General features: G+C 38.6%; 1 protein-coding gene across 3 annotated transcripts; it reads left to right on the top strand.

Annotated features, from left to right (window-relative positions):
• Positions 1 to 3,031: 3,031 nt before the first annotated feature.
• On the top strand, positions 3,032 to 22,955 carry PCNX4 (pecanex 4). 3 transcript variants are annotated; one of them, XM_063290458.1, is made up of 12 exons: positions 3,037 to 3,115; positions 3,694 to 3,781; positions 5,788 to 6,515; positions 6,734 to 6,913; positions 7,861 to 8,372; positions 9,533 to 9,633; positions 11,111 to 11,233; positions 12,496 to 12,859; positions 14,190 to 14,293; positions 16,904 to 17,955; positions 20,571 to 20,757; positions 22,427 to 22,955. In XM_063290458.1, exons 3-12 carry the CDS (start codon positions 5,824 to 5,826, stop codon positions 22,676 to 22,678), a joined length of 3,567 nt encoding a protein of 1,188 aa, XP_063146528.1. In that variant the 5' UTR covers positions 3,037 to 3,115; positions 3,694 to 3,781; positions 5,788 to 5,823; the 3' UTR covers positions 22,679 to 22,955. The 3 variants fall into 3 exon arrangements, with proteins under 3 accessions (XP_063146529.1, XP_063146528.1, XP_063146530.1); XM_063290459.1 differs by lacking the exon at positions 3,694 to 3,781 and having other exon boundaries at positions 3,032 to 3,115; XM_063290460.1 differs by lacking the exons at positions 3,037 to 3,115; positions 3,694 to 3,781 and having other exon boundaries at positions 5,384 to 6,515.
• Positions 22,956 to 22,963: the final 8 nt, after the last annotated feature.

Raw genomic sequence — 22,963 nt, 5'->3', positions numbered from 1 at the left:
CATCATAAGGCTCCTCAGTTCCTCTTCGCTTTCAGCCATCAAAGTGGTATCATCTGCATATCTGAGATTGTTAATGTTTCTTCCAGTGATTTTAACTCCAGCCTTGGATTCCTCAAGCCCAGCATGTCACATGATGTGTTCTGTGTACAAGTTGAATAGGTAGTGTAATTATTGCCTATCCTAAAACACCATCAGACTCATGAACAGGTTCATAAAGATATCTGATTTATTAAAGAATAGTATGCAGGATCACAAAGAAAGCTGAGAATGGAAAAAGCACGCCAAATGCAAATAAAAACCCCTCGGTACAAACGAGATCCCTCCCCCCATAGAATCTTCCCAGGCTCACAATCCCAGGTGCTCCTAACGGCTCCTGATGGTCCACAGGGAAAGTCCTTGAGTAGCCCACATAACCCAAACACATTCCACAGATACAGAGCTCGGCACAATGTTTCACAGCAGCTCCCTCCCACCATAAACGCGCGTCAGCACCATGGCATGTGAAAGGTTACGATGTACAGTGCACATTGAAACAGTGAACATGACAGGTAGGGTGAGAGTATACAGCCCTGCCGTACTCCTTTCCCAATCTTAAACCAGTCCGTTGTTCCGTGGTCTGTTCTTACTGTTGCTACTTGGTCGTTATACAGATTCTTCAGGAGGCATACAAGATGACTTGGTATCCCCATACCACTAAGAACTTGCCACAATTTGTTATGGTCCACACAGTCAAAGGCTTTAGAATAGTCAATAAAACAGAAATAGATGTTTTTCTGAACCTCCCTGGCTTTTTCCATTATCCAGCAGATATTGGCAATTTGGTCCCGAGTTCCTCTGCCTTTTCTAAACCCAGCTTGTACATCTGGCAATTCTCGCTCCATGAATTGCTGAAGTCTACCTTGCAGGATCTTGAGCATTACCTTACTATATCATCTAAATTATTTATAGATTTAAGATATGAAACACTACATAATTATCTGTGAACTGTAATCTTGATACTCTGACAGAAATCAGTATTTCCCAAACTTCCAATGGCAAAGGAACATTATTTTCCAAAATTAGAATCTGCATATAGTACAGTCTTAAGACTGGTTTCATGCACTGAAATAGCATGTTTCTGAATACAGCTATTTTAATTTGCAGGCCATGGTTTCCAGTTCTGGGTGACACATTTGAAGGACACTGTTGAATTGGAGTGAGCTTAAAAGAATGAGCAGGACAGCATGATGCCTGGAAACTACATTCTTCAAGAAGCAATAGAAAAATGTAGGTACTTTTAGTCTGAAGAAGAGAAATGAAATGCAATTAATAGTTTTCAAATCTCTGGAGATGGGCGGATGGAATCTCTGGATTCATTGGAGACCAGATGGCAATCTGTCACAGATAACTGTAGTTGCAAGAACCCTGAACCGAGGTATTTTCAACCTCTAAAATTTTGTAATTCCAAGTAAAACTACGAGATCTGGGCTGCAAAGATAATAGAAAATTTCGTTTGCTCTTTTTGTTGCCATCCTACAGTCACCTAGATTTTTGCAGCTCACATCTGATAGCCTATGCTCAAGCCCATTTCATGAGGCAAGGCTATATAGTTCCTAATTAGATGGAAGCAGCTATCAACATTGGCTCATTCAGAGAAGCAACTGGAAGAGAGCCTTTTAGGATAACAGATAATTTTGCTGCCTCTTTAATTTAGCTGCAAAAGAATCTGTCGGCTGATGTTGCAGTGCAAGCAGGTCATGCAGAAAGACAATGATCCCAAACATATCCTAACCATTGCAGTATTTCCCCTACGATATCACATTTTTTTGAAAAATGTCTTGCAGTCTGTAACATTAATTTGACACATCTAACAAGTTCCCTTTTGTGAGACTTTGTGCCAAAGCTATTTACCGTGATGCAATGCTCCAAGCAGACCACAAGATGGTACTATGTGCTACGCTGTCATCTGCATTTTCTTTTGTACATTTTTTAAAAAGCTGTTTTATTGCCATCTGGATAGACTTGGAATTTATCCTTTTCCTCTCTGAATGCTTGCATTTTGAAACTTAAACTTTTGCAATGTACTTTTAAAAAAAGTTTGATTAGATGTCTCTCTAATGAAATTGGTCTATTTCCCATGGAGGAAAGGAAGGGTCCAACCACTTAGTCTTAGGACTCCATGCTATGCACATAGCCAGAAGGTTCCGGTACTGAAAATATTTTGCATTTTTACTTTTTAATTGCCGGTTAGGCAGCATAGGTTGTGAGAGCCCTATCTCACACACTGGATTTATGAGGTGAATGTCTCAAGGAAGATAGGTGGTAGTAGTGGGAACTACCAAGCCACTTCTCCAAAACAGAAGGCAGGGTCACTGTATGAAGATCCAGAAAAGTTCTGAAATCTGCCACCTTCCACCCTATGGGCTCAGCCTGTCCAATTGCAATGAGTCATACTGATCCCAGTTATACAGACCGTTTGGGTTTCAGTTGGTGCAACAGCTACAGAGTCGCTGGGAGGCACAGAAATTAAATAAACTAAACTACTGAATCTAAACGGAGCAATAACTTTTTCAGACCAGCACACTATGTGCTGGATGACTTTGTTTACACCGAACTAAAACAAGCACCAAACATTGGTGGTGTTCACGCAGACCCTCTTTATGTATGACTCTGGTAACGGTCAGCGGGCAAAGATACGCAAAACTTCATAACATCCCCAAAGGGGCAAATGCTTTTTCACAACCCTGCAGGTTGGCACTCACTTCCTAGGAGTAGAGCCCACTGAACTCAAGGCTACATACTTTTGAGGAGGCATCGCAATGCCAGTAGCCTTCAAAGCACCACAGCCGTCTTCGGGGTCCCGGATTTCTGGAATTTCTCCATAGGAAAACGAGTGCCTAGACCCATCGAGCCTAGAGGGGAGGCGGCTGAACGCAGCCGAGGGAGTCGTTTTCCCGCTCGGCGCTACCACCTCCCTTCTCCCCCTTCCGAGTCAGCGGGCCATAAACCAAAACCTCCCTCACCGCTTTCTCGCTCCAGCAGGGGGAGCCGGCAAGCCGGAACGTGGGCAGCCGCGGCTGGGCGAGCGGAGGGCATGGCTGCGTTGAGGGGAGAAGGGGAAGAGGAGAACACGCAGGTATGTATGGCGCCCGTCCGCTCGGGACCTCCTCGTTCCTCTCTACGCCCTCTCTGCACCCCCGCTTTTGTTCCCGCAAGCAGGAAGGGGGAAAACATGGCGTCGGCCGTGAGGAGAAGCGGGGGGAGCGAGAGCCGCCGCGGGTCCTGCCCAGCCGGCCTCGAGATGCGGCTGAGAGGGAGAGCGGCGCTCGCTGAACCGTCCTGGCTCGCTTTCCCGTCTCCTTAGCCGAGGCTTGGCCTTCTCCTTCTCTCTTCCCTCTGGGCGCGGTCGCCTCGCGCCAGTCCCCCGCCGCACAAAGCAGCTCGGCGGGAGGGAGGTGTTCGCTGGCTGCCGGCGTTTGTCTCTGGCGCTGCCGTGGCGCGAGGGACATTTTCGCTCTGGTGGCCGGAATCCAGTGAGAGTGTGTGTGTGCGCGCGCGCGCGCGCTCATTTATACGTGCGCCTAATTATGCATTCACTAGAAGGGGGAAGGGAAGCCCTTGTTTGTTGTTGCTCATGCAGTTGCCAAGTGAGGAGAAGCTTGTTGAGCTGCTCTTTTTTGGTCTGGCCGTAGCTTCTGTGCTTCTTATTTTTAGGCCACTGGGAGTTTTTGACCAGTTATTGTGTGCCTGAAAGCCCCAGCCAGCCTGCAAGTCGTTGCAAAACTCTGAAATGTAAAGACAGGTATGTGATTCCTGCCGACATCGGTTAGGGTTGTAGAAGTTCTGGAACCAGCTCCTCAGAGTTGTGCTTTTAAGTAAGAGTTTGATGTCCCAGTGTAAGCCAATGAAACATTGAGTGACACTCTCTGCATATCTGAAAGGCACCGGTGCAAACATATTCCTCTTTTCTGATTAGCTGGCAATAGGGCATGTTATAAACAAAAAGTTGGTTTGACCAGTGCAACATAGATTTAAATCTCCACAAAGCTTCATATACAGATGTGATACACTGATGGATGCTGTAAATCTCATAGGTTGAAGATGATCTGTGAAGGTCTGCATATGCCAATAGCCCACTTTCTTACTTCAACGTTAGTACAAAAGAATTTTATATGTAATGATTTTGCTGTCTATACAATTTAACCATGTTGGTGTTTTTCTGTTCTATTAGAAAAACCATTATATTTATTTTATATCCCAGCCTTTTTGTTGACGATGCCTTTATCTTCACCATAAAGAATGGTTAGAAACTATGAGGTCCATGGCTGAGTGAAGACTTGAAAATGTATTTATGTAGTCTGATCTTCTAACAATATTTTCCTTATCACAGTGACTCTAAATTTAGCAAGCATTCTCTTGCCAATGTAATTTGATCCAAAAGTTTATCTTGAGAAAGATAATAACCTGCAACTCCTTCAGATATCAGGGCATGGCTTCAGGGTCGCACTTGACCTATATTCATGTGGATGTGTGTCCATCTAAAGCGTTTTAATACATAGATCTGTTTATAGCTGGACTACAATATATGTTACACTGTTACATGTACCGAGGAGCTCACATTTTTAAAAAGTGTCCTCATGTAAGTCTCCTTTCCATGCAGGGCAGCAGGTTGGAAAGGCTCAAGTTGCGTTGCTGTTGCCAATGGGAAAAGGAGCCATTTTCAGCTGCTTCCCTGAAGGGGAGGGCAAATTGATTCTGTTAGTAGTTGGTTGACCAGCAGGACAAGTGAAGTTGGGGTAAGTGCAGGACACTAGGGTCTGTTGCACTGGAGAGTGAGTTAGGATTAGAGATGTGCAAAATATTTTGAATTTGAATTATTTGGGGCTTGAAACACTCCATTTTGAAGCAAATATTTTGAGTTTCAGGTGGATGGTTCTAGCCATATCAGAAGAATTCCAACACTATTTCAACCATTTTCATATTATTCCAAGCTTAAAATGGCCTTGAGTCCAGAATGGGTCAAAACAGGGCTGGAACATTTCCAGTAAAGGCACAACAGCTATTTTCAGGCTTGAACCATGTCAAATTTCAAACATTTCACACTTCACAAATCAGGACAAGACACAAAGAGCCTGAAGGATCAGTAGAGACTCAGGGGGTCTTGGGGACACATTACATATCCATGAGCACCATATTGCTGATCCCTGAATCAAGCAACCATGAAAAATTTAGCAGGGAATGAGGTGTCCAGGGAAGAGAGAAATTGTTTAAAGTAAAGTATGTGTTCCCCTGAGAGTCAGTTTAATAATAGGCTGGTTTAAACTTATCTTGTTACTTGGTAAGAAAACCAGTATTCTGAAGAGCATTTATTAAAGTCTTACGTTTCCATTTTTTATGTGTTTTATATAGTAAATCATATTAAATATTATAATAGAAAACTCTGGAATTGCACTTCAGTTTTTTATTAACAGAGACAATTAAAAATAGGGGTGCATACTTATTGAAACAAGGTAATCAAGGTTTAAAGAGTAGCTATCTTGATGATTCTTACTTTATTGCTACAGAAAACAGAAGAAAAGGCAGATCTCAAGAAAATATAATGCATAATGTGGTATGAAAAAGCAAGTTTGGGAAGAAGTAGTATAGTAGAAGTCCATTGGTTTTTTAAAGAATGAGTTGCAGAGGCTCTGGTGTTTAAAATAAGGCATGCATGTACAGTACTTCTGAAAAACACTGTTTATTGGCAATATTTGGAAAAGTGCACCTTTGGTAAAATTGCTTTCTTTTTTTGTTCTCTTTCCTTTTTAGAAAAATGAAATTCAGCCAAACTTTGAGTAAATAAGTATGGGCCCAGATGTGCCTCTATTGAATGACCACAAGCAAGAATTCCTCTTAAAGCGACTTCCGCAGACTTTTCTGGGTGGCCCTCAATTTAAGTTAGGATTCTGTGCACCTTCTTACGTCTATTTGAATCAGATTCTTCTCTTCTTGATACCATGGGTTCTAGGTGGAATTGGGACGCTTATGTATCAGTTAAGGGTTCTGCAGGACTATTGCACAGCTGCACTTTCTGGAGGACTAATGCTTGTTGCAGCAATTATTGTTCAGGGAATAAATTTGTATGCCAGGCAAAAAACTGCACCCATAGAAAGAATGCATGTCCACGGTGTACTAATGGAGGAAGATGAGTGGGAGTTTTCTAGCTGTATAGGTTCAGAAACAATCAAATTTATTATTGCAGGCAAAAAATATGTAAGTAACCTATTTTTTCACTCACTTCTTGCTGGAGTACTATGTGGCTTAGGAACTTGGTATTTGCTGCCAAGCAGAATTGCCTCCTTGTATGGAGATAATATTGGAACAACTGTTGTGATCTTCATATTTGGATGGTTGACGGTGTGCATTGGAGAATATTCCTTAATTGTTAAGACTCCTTCAGAGACTGCTACTTATCAAGCACTGGACACTTATGAAATTGTTCCTCTTATGAGACCATTCTACATTTTTGTCTTCATTGCAGTGGATCTTGCTCACAGGTAAAAATATACAGACACTGTCTGCAAAATAATGACTATCTTGTGCTCTTAAAGGATATTAATCTAGTTTTGTAACAACTTTTCTGATGCACTTGGATTCATTTATAGATAGTGAAATAAATTTATAATACAATGAAATGGTGGCAGAACCGTATTGAAATACAGGGATCCCATTTTTTTCCATTCCAGAAATAATATCCTTTTCCACTTCCATTTAGATTTGTTGCTGATGCTCCAGCTTTAAAGTTGGTCAATCAGGTTATGCACATCATATTTTTGTCTTTGCCTCTCTTATGGACTTTGGGGATTCTGCCTCCATTGGATGCACTTTTTCTCTGGGGAATGGAACAAGTGTTGGAACTTGTTTTAGGAGGCTCGCCTATGTCAAGTAATGTAAGGTAAACATTATTTTACATAAATTTAATATTTCCAGATGGGTAAGCATGTTAGCAACAATTTAAAAAATCTTGTAGTCTCTCAAACATGAAGGCATTTATTCTGGCATAAGTTTTCATGGATTGTGACCAGTTCATATTCACATAATTATTGGGAGGCAGAACAAGCCATTAGTGGAATCAGGTAAAATTGCCTGCATTTTATTTTCTGGTGATTTCAGTGGTTATGCTCTACACATATAGGTCATTCAGCCTCTTATACAAATATCAGCCTGACTAGACTTAACACTTCATTGTCTGATGAAGTTTCCAGAAAATATTATTAAAGGTGAACAAGATTCTTTATAAAATACTGTAATTCAGTTATAGACATCCTATATCTTCTCAGATAAATGCAGATATCCTGGCTTGTCTTGAGTCCGGAGTCCTATACTGTAGAATGTTTGCTAACAGAGCAGTTGAATAGTCAAACCAATTACCATGGTAGGTGTAAACTTCTACTTTAGTGGTTATATTCATGCAGATGCTGGAAAGCCATCTATTGTGGGTGCTCTAATTTGGGTGTCTGTTTGAATAAAGAGTTATACCGATCCTGTCCAGTTCAGTAATTTTATGTGGGCTGCTAAGGTGTCTTCTGAATACTTTACGTATTATTAAATCTGCAAGCCTTTGCTTAATCTATATCTTCAGTACTGTATGGCATGATGTCACAGCATTATTTATTTATTTGTCATATTTCTTTACCGCCCATCTCGTATGCAATGACTCTGGGCAGTTTACAAACAATAAATATATAAACAACATATAAACAATGTATAATGGGTGGAGTGTCATAGAAAGAGAAGCTGAGTCTCAGATTTAGTTGAAGTGAGAAGAAAATGAGTGAAAATAGGTGAACTATTGGTACAAATTCTTCCTTTCAAACACATTATTTTTTTCCCTTATTACAGGCTGCTAGCAATGTTTATCATTTCTTTGGGAACAGCTATTGCATCTTACTTCATCCCTAACACGCTTGGTGTGGTTCTATTCATGACTGGATTTGGATTTATACTGAGTCTTAATCTAAATGAGATTGGATTAACCTTCAAGTACGCTATGATCAGCTGCTTAGCTTCGAGCAAGTTTAAAAACACATCTTCCTGTAGAATACAGTTTGTATGGAAAGAATTAATTTTCTATTTCACTGTATTGACTGTTGCTCTCCTGGAAGCTGGCTTGATGCACTACTTCCTTGGTTTTCAGACGTTTACCAAAACTAGCCTCCAAGCTGTAATTAGTTACATATTGATAATATTGCTTCTTGCTATGTGGATTCTCAGAGAGATTCAAACGGTGTATTTGTTTGGATTGTTCCGAAATCCCTTTTATCCAAAAGATCTAATGACAATGAATGTATCTGGAAAGAAGGAAAAGAACCTCAAGAAAATTGGTATATTAAGAAAGATTTTACTAACTTTAGGTAAGAAAACTCAGTTTCCTGTATTACTGGGGGAGATGGGTGGTGGCAAAATTTAGCAAATAAATAGATAAAATATAAGTGCATGAAGAGTACAATGCATCTTGTGAAATGTTGTGAAGGGCATATATTAATAAAGCAAGGGGAAAATGGTAATCAGATCAGAAACTGAGTAAAGTTTCTGATCAGATCAGAAACTGAGTAAAAGCTGTGTTTCTGAACTTCATCCAGTGCTGTTTCATAAACTGATTTCCTCTCCCTCCACTTAAAACTTAGTAGTTTTAAGTTTAATCTTAATACTGAAAATGGTTAATAGCTGAGGAGAGACTGAGGATTTCCTTAACAAACTTTGATTGTGGGGGGGGGTGAGCAGGTTATGCACCCATGATTTATCATATGCAAACATGATATAAATTCTGAGGCATTTCACGTGTCATTCAGAAAATTATTACTGGCCATTAAACAATGCTAGTATTATAGTTCATGCAAAAATATCTAGTTGTATGAAATACATTGGGTCATCTGACATCTCATTTATTAACCATGAAAAGGAATACTGTTCCCAAATATCTAACTCTACATTGCTCAGTTCTTAAAATGTTCCAGTTTCCTCAGTCTGTTGCTTTTAAAACGTTAGTGGTAGAGTAACACTGTGATGTTATATCACGTATGGTGCTAAAATGTATCTGATTTACATGTTGAGTTTAGATTGTGACTCAGTACTGCTTTCTGAAATTGAAAACTCCCAAGTACTGAAATGATTATGGGACATTTGATTGCTGCTAAGACCTCTCACAACGTATTAGAATATTGCATGCCAGAGAAAATTTTCAGTATTCCCTCTCCAAAGCACTGTGTTAGAAAACATCCACTAGAGAGCATCACTTTTATTTATTTGGCAGTTTATACATATTCCACTGTTCCATCAATAAATGACATTTGTAAGAAAATAACATAAGAAAGCTTTATAAATTACTCAGTCTTGTATTCACTTGCCTCCTTTTTTCTGTCTTCCAAAGAGAATTCCAAAGAGACTACAGAATTAGGAAAAAATATCAGAGGAACGTACAAAAACTGAATAGAGCTATTTATGCAGTTGAAGGTTATGTACATAGTTCTTTGTATAAGAAAAACACTGCTGTATCTTTTTTTTGTAATTTCAGTGTCACCATTTGCTATGATAGCATTTCTTTCCATAGACAATTCTCTGCATCATCTGTCATCCATATATATTTCCATTGGGCTTTCAAGAAGCTTTAGAATGGTAAATTTCAAATATTTTATGCTTTTTGTACAACAACCCAATACCTTGCAAAGAAACCACTTAACTTGTTAAATAAAAGAAGATAACTCACTCTGATAAAAAAAAATTAGTAGTGAAACTGAAATCATAGAGAATTTTTTATTTTTGTACGCTAGGTCCAGTTTTAAATTTAGGCATTTCTAGTTAAAAGGTTTTGGGTAGCATTTATAGGTAAATCATTGTTTGGTCTCGAACAGGGCACTTTTTTGCCTCTGACACTAATACGGAAGTAAGGATGTGTTCTTAGGATTACTGTGTAGGAGCTTTCAGCATTTGGTAAACATTGATACAATAACATTCCATTAACAGCCAGGACTCACTGTACTCGGATCAGTGAATTGCTGTTTTAATACAGTATATTCAAATGTATACCACAGCAGGGAGCAACACCTAACTGAACTTGGCTGAATTTGGACTCTAAACAGGGTCACTGTACTTGAGTGATTAGTACTTGGATGGGGAAAACCACCTATGATTTCAAAGGCTGTTAGTTAGATGGGGAAATTTAAAAACATACAGGTAGTCCTCAGTTAATGGTTGTTTGTTCAGCGACCATTTGAAGTTGCAATGGTATTGAACGAAGAAACTTACAGCCGGTCCTTGAAGTTGCAGCTGTCACAGCATCCCTGTGGTCACATGATTGCCATTTGGGCGCTTGGCAACAGGCTCACAATTATGACTGTCGCAGTGTCCCACGGTCATGTGATCACCATTTGTGACCTTCACTGCCGCTTCTGACGAGTAAAGTCAATGGGGAAGCCGGCAGGGGATTGCAAATGGCAATCATGTGATGTCGCACCTAACGACCACAACTGGAACTGCTGTTGTAAGTTGGCACAGTCACGTGACATCACACTTTACAACTGCATCGCTTAGCGACAGAGTTCCCAGTCCCAATTACCATTGTTAACCGAGGACCACCTGTATTGGAATACACCAATGTCTTACGATATCTATAACTCAATGAATGTGTCCATGAAAAACTCAGTGGAAATGTCCATGAAACCATCAGGAGTCAAGCCCAATTTAAGGGAGATTCTGTGTTACATAAATCTGTGCATATTGGTTGTCTGCAGGATTGTATCCCAAATTTCCTATACATTTTTTTTACTCTCTTCCCAAAGTATTTTCTTATTCTTGTTAAGAATATGAGGTGTCATGTATTTCCACATTTGGAAGTCAGAAACTGAAATGAAGACCATAAGATGTGGTGAAATGAAATGAATTGTAAAGTAATATTGTTACTCCCTCTGTTCTATTCTTTTGTCTTTGACATCTGGCTTTGCATGAGATGCAAGATTACGGAGAGGCCAGTAAGTTTTAGGCATTATTGTTTTATTGTTTTGAAAAAAGGATATGTGCTTGATCAGTCATGAACTGTAAAGTGTATATTATATCTCTATAATGAAGCTGCAAAAGTACTTTATCTCTATTTTAGGTGTGGCAAGATACAGAGCATGCTCTGATGGATATGGTGGTGGTGTCTACAGTGCAGTTGCTGGTGTTCACTACTGATCTATGGTGGAACAAAAGCATTGATACAGGAATTAGACTCTTGCTGGTAAGACTGCTTTTATTTATATTTTATTTCTGCAGTTTTTACCCCCATTTGAGAAACAAACTAGAGCCAAGGTGACAGAGAACTATACTAGAACTTGCTAGGTCAAGCATCTATTTTAATCCACTAATATGATTTCATTAGCAAGTGTAGATTTTATTGGCTGAATTGGATAATCAGGGGTCCCCAACCCCCGGGCCACAGACCAGTACCGGTCCGTGGCTTGTTAGGAACTGGGCTGCACAGCAGGAGGTGAGCAGTGGGCGAGCGAGCAAATTTACAGCCTGAGTATTTACAGCCGTTCCCCATCACTCACATTACCACCTGGCCTCTGCCCGCTGTCAGAGAAAGCAAGCCCATTGGCTGCTATCTCCAAACAGCGTGAAGAAAAAATAATAAAAGGTCGGGAAAAAGAGGAAGCACTTGAATCATTGCAAAACCACCACCCGACCCCTGGTGGAAAAATTGTCTTCCACAAAACTGGTCCCTGGTGCCAAAAAGGTTGGGAACCGCTGGGATAATAGATGATTCTCTTTTAGAATCCCAAGTCATTTGCAGTCTTCCCTGGAATAGATTTTGACAGCATACTGCGGGTTATAGGGATAGAAAAAGAGAACAAAGCCTGTTGTCCTAGCAGAAAGAAAATAGTGTGATGTTGAATTGCATTCAGATTTGAAATAAATGTAAGAGGAGTAAAACTGATTTTTAAAGTCTTTAAAAATTGTTTGCTGAAAAAGATAAATCTGCTGCCCCAAGACAAGGGATGAATGTTTCAAGTATACTTCTAGTTGTCCTGATACCAGTGAAAATGTCCTGTCCTTCATAACCACCTGAGCAAGGCCTCAGTAGATCATCTTTGAAATTGGGCAGATTCATGTGGGTGTGGATAATTGATACAGTATTCAAGTTTTAGGCCACTCAAACCTTAAGTTTAAGATTCACTTTGAACTGAACTCTTCTACATATTGGCAAGCAGGATATCTGGCATATGTTCTGATTTGCCCACTTCAGTTAACCTGACAAAAGACTTCTGAATTTTCAAAGCAGCCCCAGATCATTCTCTATGGGCAAAGTTAATTTCCTCTTTCTACCCTCTCTTCAAAATCAATTCAGATTCTTCAGTTGAAGTTCAGAAAGCCTGAACTTGCTTTACTAATACAAGTTCATGATCTTTCATGGATACACCAAATGCTTTAGAAAAATGAAATCCTATGCACAAGCATATCAATGAAGGAAAAATATTATTGCTATTTCTCTCTTACCAGGTTGGAATTATTCGGAGTCGGCTATTTCAGTTTGTTTCAAAATTGCAGTTTGCAGTTACTGTTCTCTTGACGTCGTGGACAGAAAAAAAACAACGCCGGAAATCCACAACTACTCTGATTACACTGAACATTGCTTTCCTTCCAATTGTATTGGCCCTCATAGTGCTCTCTTCATTGCTGTCTTCTCCCTTGATACCACTTTTCAGTCTCCCAATATTTTTGATTGGCTTTCCCAGACCAGTCCGAAGCTGGCCAGGACCTGTGGGCATGATGGCCTGCGTAGGTCCTGATGCTGTATATTATCAGCAGATGATTCCAAGTTTGAGGACTGCACTGCAGTCAGCATTCTCAACAGGCAGTTTAGGTAAGTTATCCAAAAAAATTGACTCGGCCCATGAGACTGACAGATGACAAGTATACATGAACCTGCCCCCACCTGCGGAGGCATCTCTACTGCAGGTTTCTAAACACAGCAGGATTGATTTACGGGCTGTTGTATGATAATCTCATAGGTGTAGGAAATTATTTCCTAATATAATGGATACAATAGAAATTTCAATATCATAGAAATTAAAATAGGATTTCTTCCTACACTGCTAAACTGATGCTTTGGTTTGTTTGTAGATTATATCAGATCTCTGTTCCATGAGCTCAGGGTGGTGTACGTGGTATTCCCTCATCCAACTTAAAACCCTTCAACAAGTTCTAAGGATAGTTTGGCTGACTGATAGCAATTAGCCCAAAGGTCACCCAGTGCAGCTGACTGTAGATGAGGGATTTGATTCTGTGCTGACTGGGGAGAGGGGAAAGAGAGTTGTTTGAAATTTCCGAAGCTAAGCAGAAAAATAAAAACAGGAACCTGACCACTAGGGTCTGTGTGCTGAGGGAATTAAAGTATTAAAAACATGTATTGAAAAAAAAGTCTATTCTTTAATGGGACCCTTAACTAGATATTCTTAGCAGAATATCACTTTGTGTTTTCAGGCTGAGCATATTTTATCAGTTTAGGCAGCAGTGTAGAATTAAGGTTTTTTTTCTCTAAAAGTGGTGGCACGAGAATGTACTCTTCCTGCTCAGCAAGCCTGAAAAGGCTATTAAAATTTTTAATGACATAAATACAGGTTTCTTGAATTCATTTTGAGGCTATTGACTGGACATTTACTAATGCAGTGATCTACCACAAACCTTTGCAAGTATATCAAAGAAAGGGAATTGATGTAAGAAGCATATTGCATACAATAGTGGAATTTTATTTTAATAATATATTTGCAATTAATATTTTGCAGAAAATTACAAAGCTTTGTTAAATTCTAGCTACCTGGAAATGATGTAGCTATCAAAATTCTGCACTAGTGATGGAGAGATTTCAGGAACAGTGTTTTATCATTACTGTGTGAGGTTCTATTTGTGTTATAAAACCAGCTTATTTATTAAAATTTCTAAGCAGGAAAAAACTGAAAAAATTGCAAACTGTTAAAAGCCATGTATTTATAATTCATCTTTATAATAAGGCTCACAAAGTGATTTTTTGAAACTGAAGCCATAATGCAATCTAGTTTGTTTATATACCATTTTTCCAACTTGTATCATTAACATTACATGATTAACTCTCATTAAAATGTAGACAGTGTGGTTCAAAATAACATCCCTGAGCAAAAACTGATCCTTTTTCGGGGGGGTTCTTGTTTCCAAAGGTTTCTGTTCACCTGGATCCCACTACTTGTGCCGATTTCAAGACAGACTAGTATGGATCCTTGTTTTAGAAAGAGGCTACACCTACTGTTGTCTTAATATCAAGGTAACTAGTATTTAAACTGCATGTGCTGTCCTGCATGTGCTGTCGTTTACATAGTAGTAGAAATCACCATACTACTTAAATGTATAACATGTATGACCTAACTTCCTACTATAACTGAGGAGAAAAGTTGAAAATAAAAGTTCACTTGATTCACTTAAAAGCTATCTAGTTTTCTAATAAGTCAGAAACAGCAAACATTTTTGCTGGTCTCCATTTAAAAGGCTGTTGTGTCTTCTGACTACATACATAGTAGCCTATTATTCTCTCAATTTCCATGTTCAGAAACTAGCTAAAATGGTCCCACCCATCTGCAAGAGAAATGATAAAGTGTACCAGAACGTTAAAAATATGTATTTAGAGGAATGGAAAGTCAGATAGAAGGGGTGATGGGATGGAGTATCCAGGAACAGCTTCGATAGATGGATGAAAGTGAATCAGAATACTCCACATAGCAACATTTTTTGTTTTTATCCTTCCTTCCTCCAAAGGCCTTGTGTTGCCTTCTCACTTATCTTTAATAATCTGTAAGAGTAATTTCTGAGAGAGTAACTGGTCCAGTGAACTTCACTGCTATGAGAGATTTCAAACCTGAGTACTGTATTCTCTGATGCCCCAATCATTCCACTCCTTGTCCAGTAACACTTTATAGCTATGATGTGGTTACGATTGCCTGTTTAGCAATTATCACTGTACTCCACTTGATAAATTATATATCTTGGCGGGAATAGCCCCACCAGGCATTAGAAGGAGTGTGGCACAAGGCGTGGAATATGGAAAGGTGTAATGCAATCCGGCACACCCATTATTTGGCCAAGTACCTCCTACAAAAAGATTGAAGTCAGGAAGGAGCTTCTTAGACTGCACTGAGGAGATAGCTACTACACCTCAAACAGAACGATTAAAAGGATGGAAATCCCAAGTAAAACATCTTCATAATTGGATAGAACCACTTGAGGAGTTGCCTGGAGGTTTGGAGAAGGAGTGGATGGTTTGGAGATGTTTAAACAGACTGCGCACTGGTTTGGCCAGAACTAAAGATTATATGGAAAAATGGAGGTTTCTCCATGAGGGCAAGGATATCTGCTGTGAATGCAGCAATATTCAAACAAGTACCCATCTTTTACAGTGCCCTTTGGGACCGACATGCCCACAGAGTGACTTACTGGTTGGAAACATCTCTGCCATCAATGTGGCCCAGCATTAGGCTAGAGTTATATAAATTTAATATTTTTATTAAATGTTTTTAGCTTTTAAAATTGTAATTAATACTTTCCCCCTATTTCCTGCATTTCCAACACAGAACAAGACGAGACTGTACTCCACGACCCCCCTATACTTTTAATGTTGTTACTGGGTAATAACATAGAGTTGCAATGTATTTTCATTCTTAGAGATCCTAGTCAGGGATTGATGGTATTTTGGTGGTACAAACTAAGCCTGCAGTTCCAATTCTTGACTTTTCTGTGTAGGATTAAGAAAATTCCTAACTAGTAGTTGTTCTACAGGATTTCAGTCAGTGCATACAAGCCTTTCCCAATGTGGTCCCTCCAACTATATTGGATTACAACACCCATTCTCCTGAACCAGCAAAGCCAACTGGTTGTAATCAGCAAATATGTATAGTACTAGTTCGGGAAGATTAGTATAGGCAACACTTGACATGGATGAATCAGTACTCTGACTCAGTATGAGGCAGTTTCCATGAACCTTGTAGTACTGTTTAAGCTTTACCTGGAGAAATGAAGGAGAGGAAGACAAAAAAGAAGCCTTTTTCTCTCTTATTTTTCATTCCCCGCCCCTTCCAGCTAGGCTTTCCTTCTGCTGTTTTATATAAAAATGAAGGAATCAGATAATGGGGCTAGTTACAAATTATAATCATTTGTATTTTAGCTCTTTTAATCCCATTTCTCTGCTGAAAATGCCACAGATACAATTAATCATAAACATATTCTGAAAGTCAGCATGAATCATCAGTAGAAGCGTTGCTGGCTGATATTCATAGTTGTCTTTGTCCCATGTAAGTTGATACTGAGATGCTTTTTAAAGTTGTGCACACTCTGAAAATGATTTGGAATCATTTCAACGTCACTTTATTTTTAATTAGCAGATTCCTTAAAACAGCAGCACCTTTCTTCAGGTTTAAGCAGAATCCTGAAAAGTTGGACTATTTTAATGAATAGCAGAGAGGAGCTGTGTTTGTGCAAGGACTGGAATGCTTTTTCTGAATCATTTTTAAATTATGCACTGCCATAGTTATCATTGTATGATAATCACTAGTACAAATCTTTCTGCTGTTCTTGGTTTAAATGCAAAACAAAATGGAAAAAGAACATTATGTGTTAGTATGGCTCATATGGTTAGTATTGGTTGGCTGATCAAAAACATGATCTTTTCTCCTTCTTCTTGTATATTGTTTTCATTCTTCTAATTCCAGGTTGTTGTGATACCCAAATCAAGTAGTGCTATAAATAGTACTATCCACAATATTATGATTTGGTATGGGTCTGTAAATTGGCATACATTCAACCAGTATCTCAACCACTGTGATGCTAGGTGTCTATAAAAGTACTTAAAACACTTTGGCTGATTTCTTTTTTTCTTTTAATCCAGGGTTTAGAATTGCAGGAAACCTCCTGTCATACTGCTGAAGCTCACAGAGTTGATGATATTTTTGCGATGGCCTTTGAACATGAGGATCATAGTCAGATTTTCTCCCTCAATGATCATTATGGAAATATTTTAACACCTTGTGCTGTTCTTCCTGTGAAACTCTACTCAGATGCCAGAAATATCTTGTCTGGAATAATTGATTCCCCTGAAAATCGGAAGCAGTTGAAAGAAGACTTCATAAAAGTCCTCTTGTGGCTGCTAATCCAGTACTGCTATAAGAAGTCAAAAACACCTAGGACTCTTGAAAAGATGTCTAAGTCCCAGCAGGAGTATTCTTCAGCAGAACCTGAAGTTTTAAACAAGGCAGTAGAAAGACCAGGTTCATGGAAAGATGAAGATGGTCTCAGTGTGGAATCAACAGAGGAGTGGACTGATGATAGCAATCTCTTTGATGCTGAACCCAGCAAAAAAACATTCAAAACAAGTGTCACACTATCACAAGGTGATTCACCGAGACCTTTCTATTCTCTTCCAGGCTCAGTGGAAATACACACTACAGATGATGAACTACTTGAAGTAGCCAGTGTGAATAAACTCTATAAAACTGTTGTTCTTGGTCTTCCTGCTGTAGATGCTGGAAAACAGTGGGGAATTATGGATTTATCTCCTATTAAATTCAGTAACTTCTATTCTGAGCTGTTAAGCATTCCTGAAGAATGGAGAAGTACACCATTATCTGTTGCCAAATTCCATGAAATGAAGCAGAAGTTTCCAGTAGAGTGGTATCATTTTTTACTTCACCAGCTAGACCTATTTCATTTGAAAGAAAATCCTTCAAATTTACTTAAAGATCTTATTAAGGACACTGCTTTGAAGGATTTGTATGTCCAGAGTGCCTTATCCTGTTATATTGCAATGTTTGGATTAGATGATACTGTTGTTTCTCCTGGTCATATTTTCAGAGCCTACAATGGAAGCCTTCCATGGTCAGTCTGTTTGGACTGGTTAATAGGAAAGCAAGAGTTATATCAGCTAACACTAAAAACATTCAGGTAATTAAGATAAGAGTAATATTCTTTATATAAAGCAAGTATGTGCCATATCTTTATACTGATACAAATAACAACACAAGTCGAGCTTGTCTCTTGCTGTCTTCATGGACACAACTATGAAGTTTACAGTTTCTCAGCCCTGACATTCCTGGAGGTCCCCCATCCAAGTACTAATCAGGATCATCCTCATCCTTGGTAAGCATCTAAGCCTAGACAAGGCCAGGTAGATTCTGCCACCTGAAGAAACATATATCCCACATATCATTCTGTAATAATTTAACTATATAAAATCCTGTCATATTCCAGAGATTCATTCTTAATATGACTTGTGATGTAACTGGCTTTTGGCATAACCAGTTTTTATTGAAGCAAAGACTTCGGGGGCAAGAGTCTGCTTCATTAGCTTTCAGTCTCTGAGATATATTAACGTTTGTTAAAAGAATTTGATGGGCATTTGCAAAGACTGCTAGTTTGTGTAGTACTTCGGCCAAGTTACTGGTCAAATTTGTTGAGCATTGTGTTAAAGTGGTCGACTTTAGAACGTCCCATGCCTTCCTGAAACATCTTATTGTCAAAAGAAAACCGGACATTATCTATCCATATTAGGGATCCTAATTTATTCATTCCAGTAGGGCTCCTTAGGGAATACTAACATTTAGATTCTTTCCTTCATTTTCATTTTTCCATGATCTATCATGTTGTATAACAGGGCTTCTGTTAAGCTGAGCAAGGAACTTAACAGAAGTCCTGTAACTTGCACGATTTTGTCAAGACCCTTTTGAAAGTACAAATGCCAATTGTCTACTGAATCATCCCTACTCTTATACTAAAGTTTCTCAGCCTCAGCATCTTTAAGATGTATGGACATCAACTCATAGAATTCCCCAGCCAGCATGGAAATAGTGTCTGTTCTGTATCTTTTACAGTGAAGATTGCAGAGAGACTAAAATTTATTATATCCATCTCCTTATCCTTCAAAATTCTAAAATTTTATACATAATTAACCTTACCGTTTTCCTGTTTCTGATACATTTAATTTGTAGTAGCAAATTAAGATGTTGCTCTGGGGGCTGATCTGGGAGGTGTTTCTGGATCATGGACTATGAATTTGCTATCTCTGTTAGTCTGTCAGAGGCCAAAGGGCTAAAGGAGAATGCACATTCCAAAAAAATTCCATGTATAGCATTTCTGTGCTAATAAAGCCTCCCAGCCAAGATTCTGATTTTGAAGGATGTACTTAGTAAGCAATAGCAGAAGCCTTGTGGAATGGAGAGACTGGTATTTCAGGCATATCATCTCTGAATAAGCCCTACAGGAAGAATGGAAAGGGTATTCTGAAAATGGTATTGCTCAGTATGTCAAAAACTGTCAAACTAAAGGTTTCAAAAACTTCAAAACAGGACAGAGAGCAATATCATATGCTACAGATAGTTCAGTATCGGTGAATGTTCTTCATTTTGAAAAGAATTATCTATTGTAAGGGATCACTTTCTGTAATACTGTAGCAGAAGAGCTATTGCCCTTGTAATGGAATGTCACTAATGTGTTCCTGAAATGTCCAATGACAAAGCTGTCTCTCTCATATTCTTGGGTCAAGAAAATAAACTTGCTGCATAAGAGTCAGTAGTTTCTTGTACACACCCACAGCTAGGAGGCAGATCATTGTTTCTGTGACACCCGGTGCAATATACAGACATCAGCAGATGTATAGATGTGGATTGTCTCAAGCTTGCCCAGTGAAATTCAATGAAAGATTATTACTGCCATCACTTTTGAATTACACATGAGCATCATTTGACAATGGACTACCTTACTCATCCACTCCACAGGCTATTGCTGACCAGACCATTTTGTACCTCCTGACAGCATTAACTTTGTTCCAGTATTCAAGGAGGGAGAAATTTTTGAGATGTCTGTTATGGTCTGAAATTGCTAGAGAAAATGCAGGTTCAAAAGCAATTTTAAATTGTGCTTTGATGTGTTTAGATTAGCAAATAAAGTACCATGCCCAACCAAATGGGTATGTACTATCTGATAAATGCTTAATGAAAAATGAGAGCTAAGTCAACGTATTGGAAGGAAGTTAACAATGATTTGATTCATGCATTGCACTAAGCTATGGCAGTAAGCTAAGCCATAATTAGTGCACTTCCATATCATGCTAAACCATAGGTCATAATTTACAAATCTTTATAGCTTCAGTTTGCTAAAGGCAAATCAACAAATCTGTTTGTACCCTGGTCTGCTTTCTGGATGCAGTCTCTGAAATTACTGGCCAAATGAAGGCAAAGATGTATCATCATAAGGCTAAAAATAGGAATTCGTGGGAGGTTATGATCTTAATATTAAGAAATAGGATTTGAAATAGCATGAACTGAGTAGTAGTTTGGAGGCTGTATGACTGTCTTCATGATGCTTGCAATGTATGTCCCCAGTCACATATAATGGAGGTGTTATCTATCAGATTGATAAATGGTCTATGACATCGATAGGTAAACCTAATACTGGGGTCTGCTGAACACTTACATATTGTTACAGAGGCTATTCTCCAGGTATGTTTCTAGAATTATTCTGATCTTTTCATTATATATTTCTTTGTGTTATGCATTTATCAGATACACAGTTAAGCTTATGGTTGATAAAGCAAGCCTGGGTCCAGTTGAAGACTTTAAAGAGCTGCTGAAATGTCTTGAAGAATATGAAAATGACTGGTACATTGGTTTGGTGTCTGAAAAGGAATGGCCACAAGCTGTTTTACAAGAAAAGCCATATCTCTTTTCTTTGGGGCATGACCCAAATATGGTAAGTGACAAGAGATTCCTTACTTCAAGGGGATTTTTCACTGATATGTCACTAGTTCATTTTGAATTTGATTGCAATATTTAAGTATGTTTTCTGTTGTTGTTTGTCAAGTAGATGAGTTGCTGGTATTGTGATCCTAATCCTCTGCTGGTATAGCACGAAAAAGCCTTCAGGAATGGGTGGCCTATTAATTAATTGTTTTAATTATGGATTTATATGGCACCCCTAAACATTAGTGGACTTGTTTCTGGAAAAAACTGGATATAATTATATTAATGTAAGGTCCTTAACAAAACAGCATAAGACTGTTTCATTAAAAATCTACCTGGTAATTAAGAGCTGTATTGCTGATTGTGACATTCCTTTTTGTGGAAGCCTGTTAGAGAAAAGCTGTTTTTTTGTGTTGTTTCCAAACTTCAGAATATACCTTTTATCTCCATTTGCTTTGTTTTCAGAAAATATGTTAAGTCATATTTTAAATGACTTTTTAGGGTTTAAAGTTTCATTGTATGAATACTGTTAATTCCTGTACATAATATTTTGAAACAGAGATACACAACTTTTTCTTGGCTGAGGACTTAACCTATCCTTTGGAGGGCTGTATTGTTTTAAAAAATGTGGGATCATGACATGCGAAAATGGATTGTATGTATGTAATATCATTACTCTCTAGCCATGTTTTAATATTACTCCCTCAATCATATTCAAAACTACAATTTGGTAACAATTTTTAGAGACCTGTAGGGGCCACATCCAAGGCTTCTGGGTGTGGCCTGGAGCCTCAATCTGGTCATCTCTGTTAAAAAAGCAACATAACAATAATAATTTGGGAGCATAACAATAAAATGACAGACATAGATGATATGCATCTAGAGAGAAAACAAAACAAAACATGTAAAATAACACAAAATCTTACAGGGGCTCATCAGCTGCCCTACCTGAGGACTGGGACAATAGCTTAGTCAAAACGCCCAGTTTCAGTGCCTTTTGGAACATCATCAGGGTGGAGCACATGGGGAATACTGTTCCAGAGGCTCCATGACCTAGAAGGCACACCTCTAAGGTCCCACTGGATGACATTTTTTAATTAAAACACCAACTGAATCTGCTGAATTGCACTGGATGGGATTCAGAATCGTCTTCCATTGACCCATACATTAAAATGAGTACAACTTAAATTGGTTACGTTTTCAGTGGATCTAGACTGACTAGATCTCAGTCCAACATTATTTTCACAATATCCATGGCCCAGATTTTTCTTAGTGGAAAAAAAAAATCTGACTTCTCTGCAGTGCTCAAAGATTAAGTAATGTACCCTTGCAATAACTTTAAGTGGTCTATATATCATATTTTACATGATATTTTACTTTTTATTACTCTTTTTAATATTTTACATATCATATTTTTATAGACACTTATATTTGATAGAGTATTAGTCATGATAATGTAAATTAATGATTGCTTTTAAATTTGATTAAGGGGCTCATTTATATTGTGATCTAAACGTATTTTAACATGTAATTGGAACTTGTAAATTCAAATTTAAAATTATTTTAAATCAGATGGTTCATATTTTAAGGCTAATGTGTTTATCTTCATAGAATTTTATCTTGTACTTGTCAGTGGCCGTAATAAAATTGAACTGAACTGACTCATCTTTGTCTTTCAGGGAGTTTATACTGGCAGGATACTCACCCTTCAGGAATTTCTAGTACAAGTGGGAAAACTGAACGATGAAGCTGTCAGAGGACAGTGGGGGAATCTGTCGTGGGAGCTGCTTTATGCCACAAATGACGACGAAGAACGCTATAGCATCCAGGCACACCCTGTACTCCTGAGGAACCTGACCATACAAGCAGCAGATCCCCCTCTTGGCTATCCTGTTTATTCCTCTGAACCGCTTCACGTGCCCTTCCTGTAGTTCCAAGGATTAGGCCACTTCATTCCTTCTGTGAAAATTGTTTCAGTTGCAAAAGGAGCACTTCTTTGGAGATTTTGAACATTATCTTTCAGCATCAGGCTGGCAGTGGGAGAAGATTTAATGTAGGCAATAAGATAATTATGTATTTTAATGACATAAATTGTGTGTCTTACATAAAGTCCTCCAAATCATTACCAATGCTGTATTGACAAGTAGCTTCCACAGAGATGTGAGTTAGTTTATGTACCTTAAACCATAGTTACATATTTTACTGTAAGACAGGCT

The sequence above is a fragment of the Candoia aspera genome, chromosome 1 (assembly GCF_035149785.1).
Source record: "Candoia aspera isolate rCanAsp1 chromosome 1, rCanAsp1.hap2, whole genome shotgun sequence".
Lineage (NCBI taxonomy): Eukaryota > Metazoa > Chordata > Lepidosauria > Squamata > Boidae > Candoia > Candoia aspera.
This window is presented reverse-complemented; position numbering and strand designations above follow the sequence as displayed.

Bases quoted from the DNA above. Each gene is read 5' to 3' on its own strand.
- PCNX4 (XM_063290459.1), top strand. From the start codon at position 5,824: ATGGGCCCAGATGTGCCTCTATTGAATGACCACAAGCAAGAATTCCTC. The intron at 6,914-7,860 runs GTAAACATTATT...CCCTTATTACAG, and splicing joins CCTATGTCAAGTAATGTAAG to GCTGCTAGCAATGTTTATCA. The intron at 11,234-12,495 runs GTAAGACTGCTT...CTCTCTTACCAG, and splicing joins CAGGAATTAGACTCTTGCTG to GTTGGAATTATTCGGAGTCG.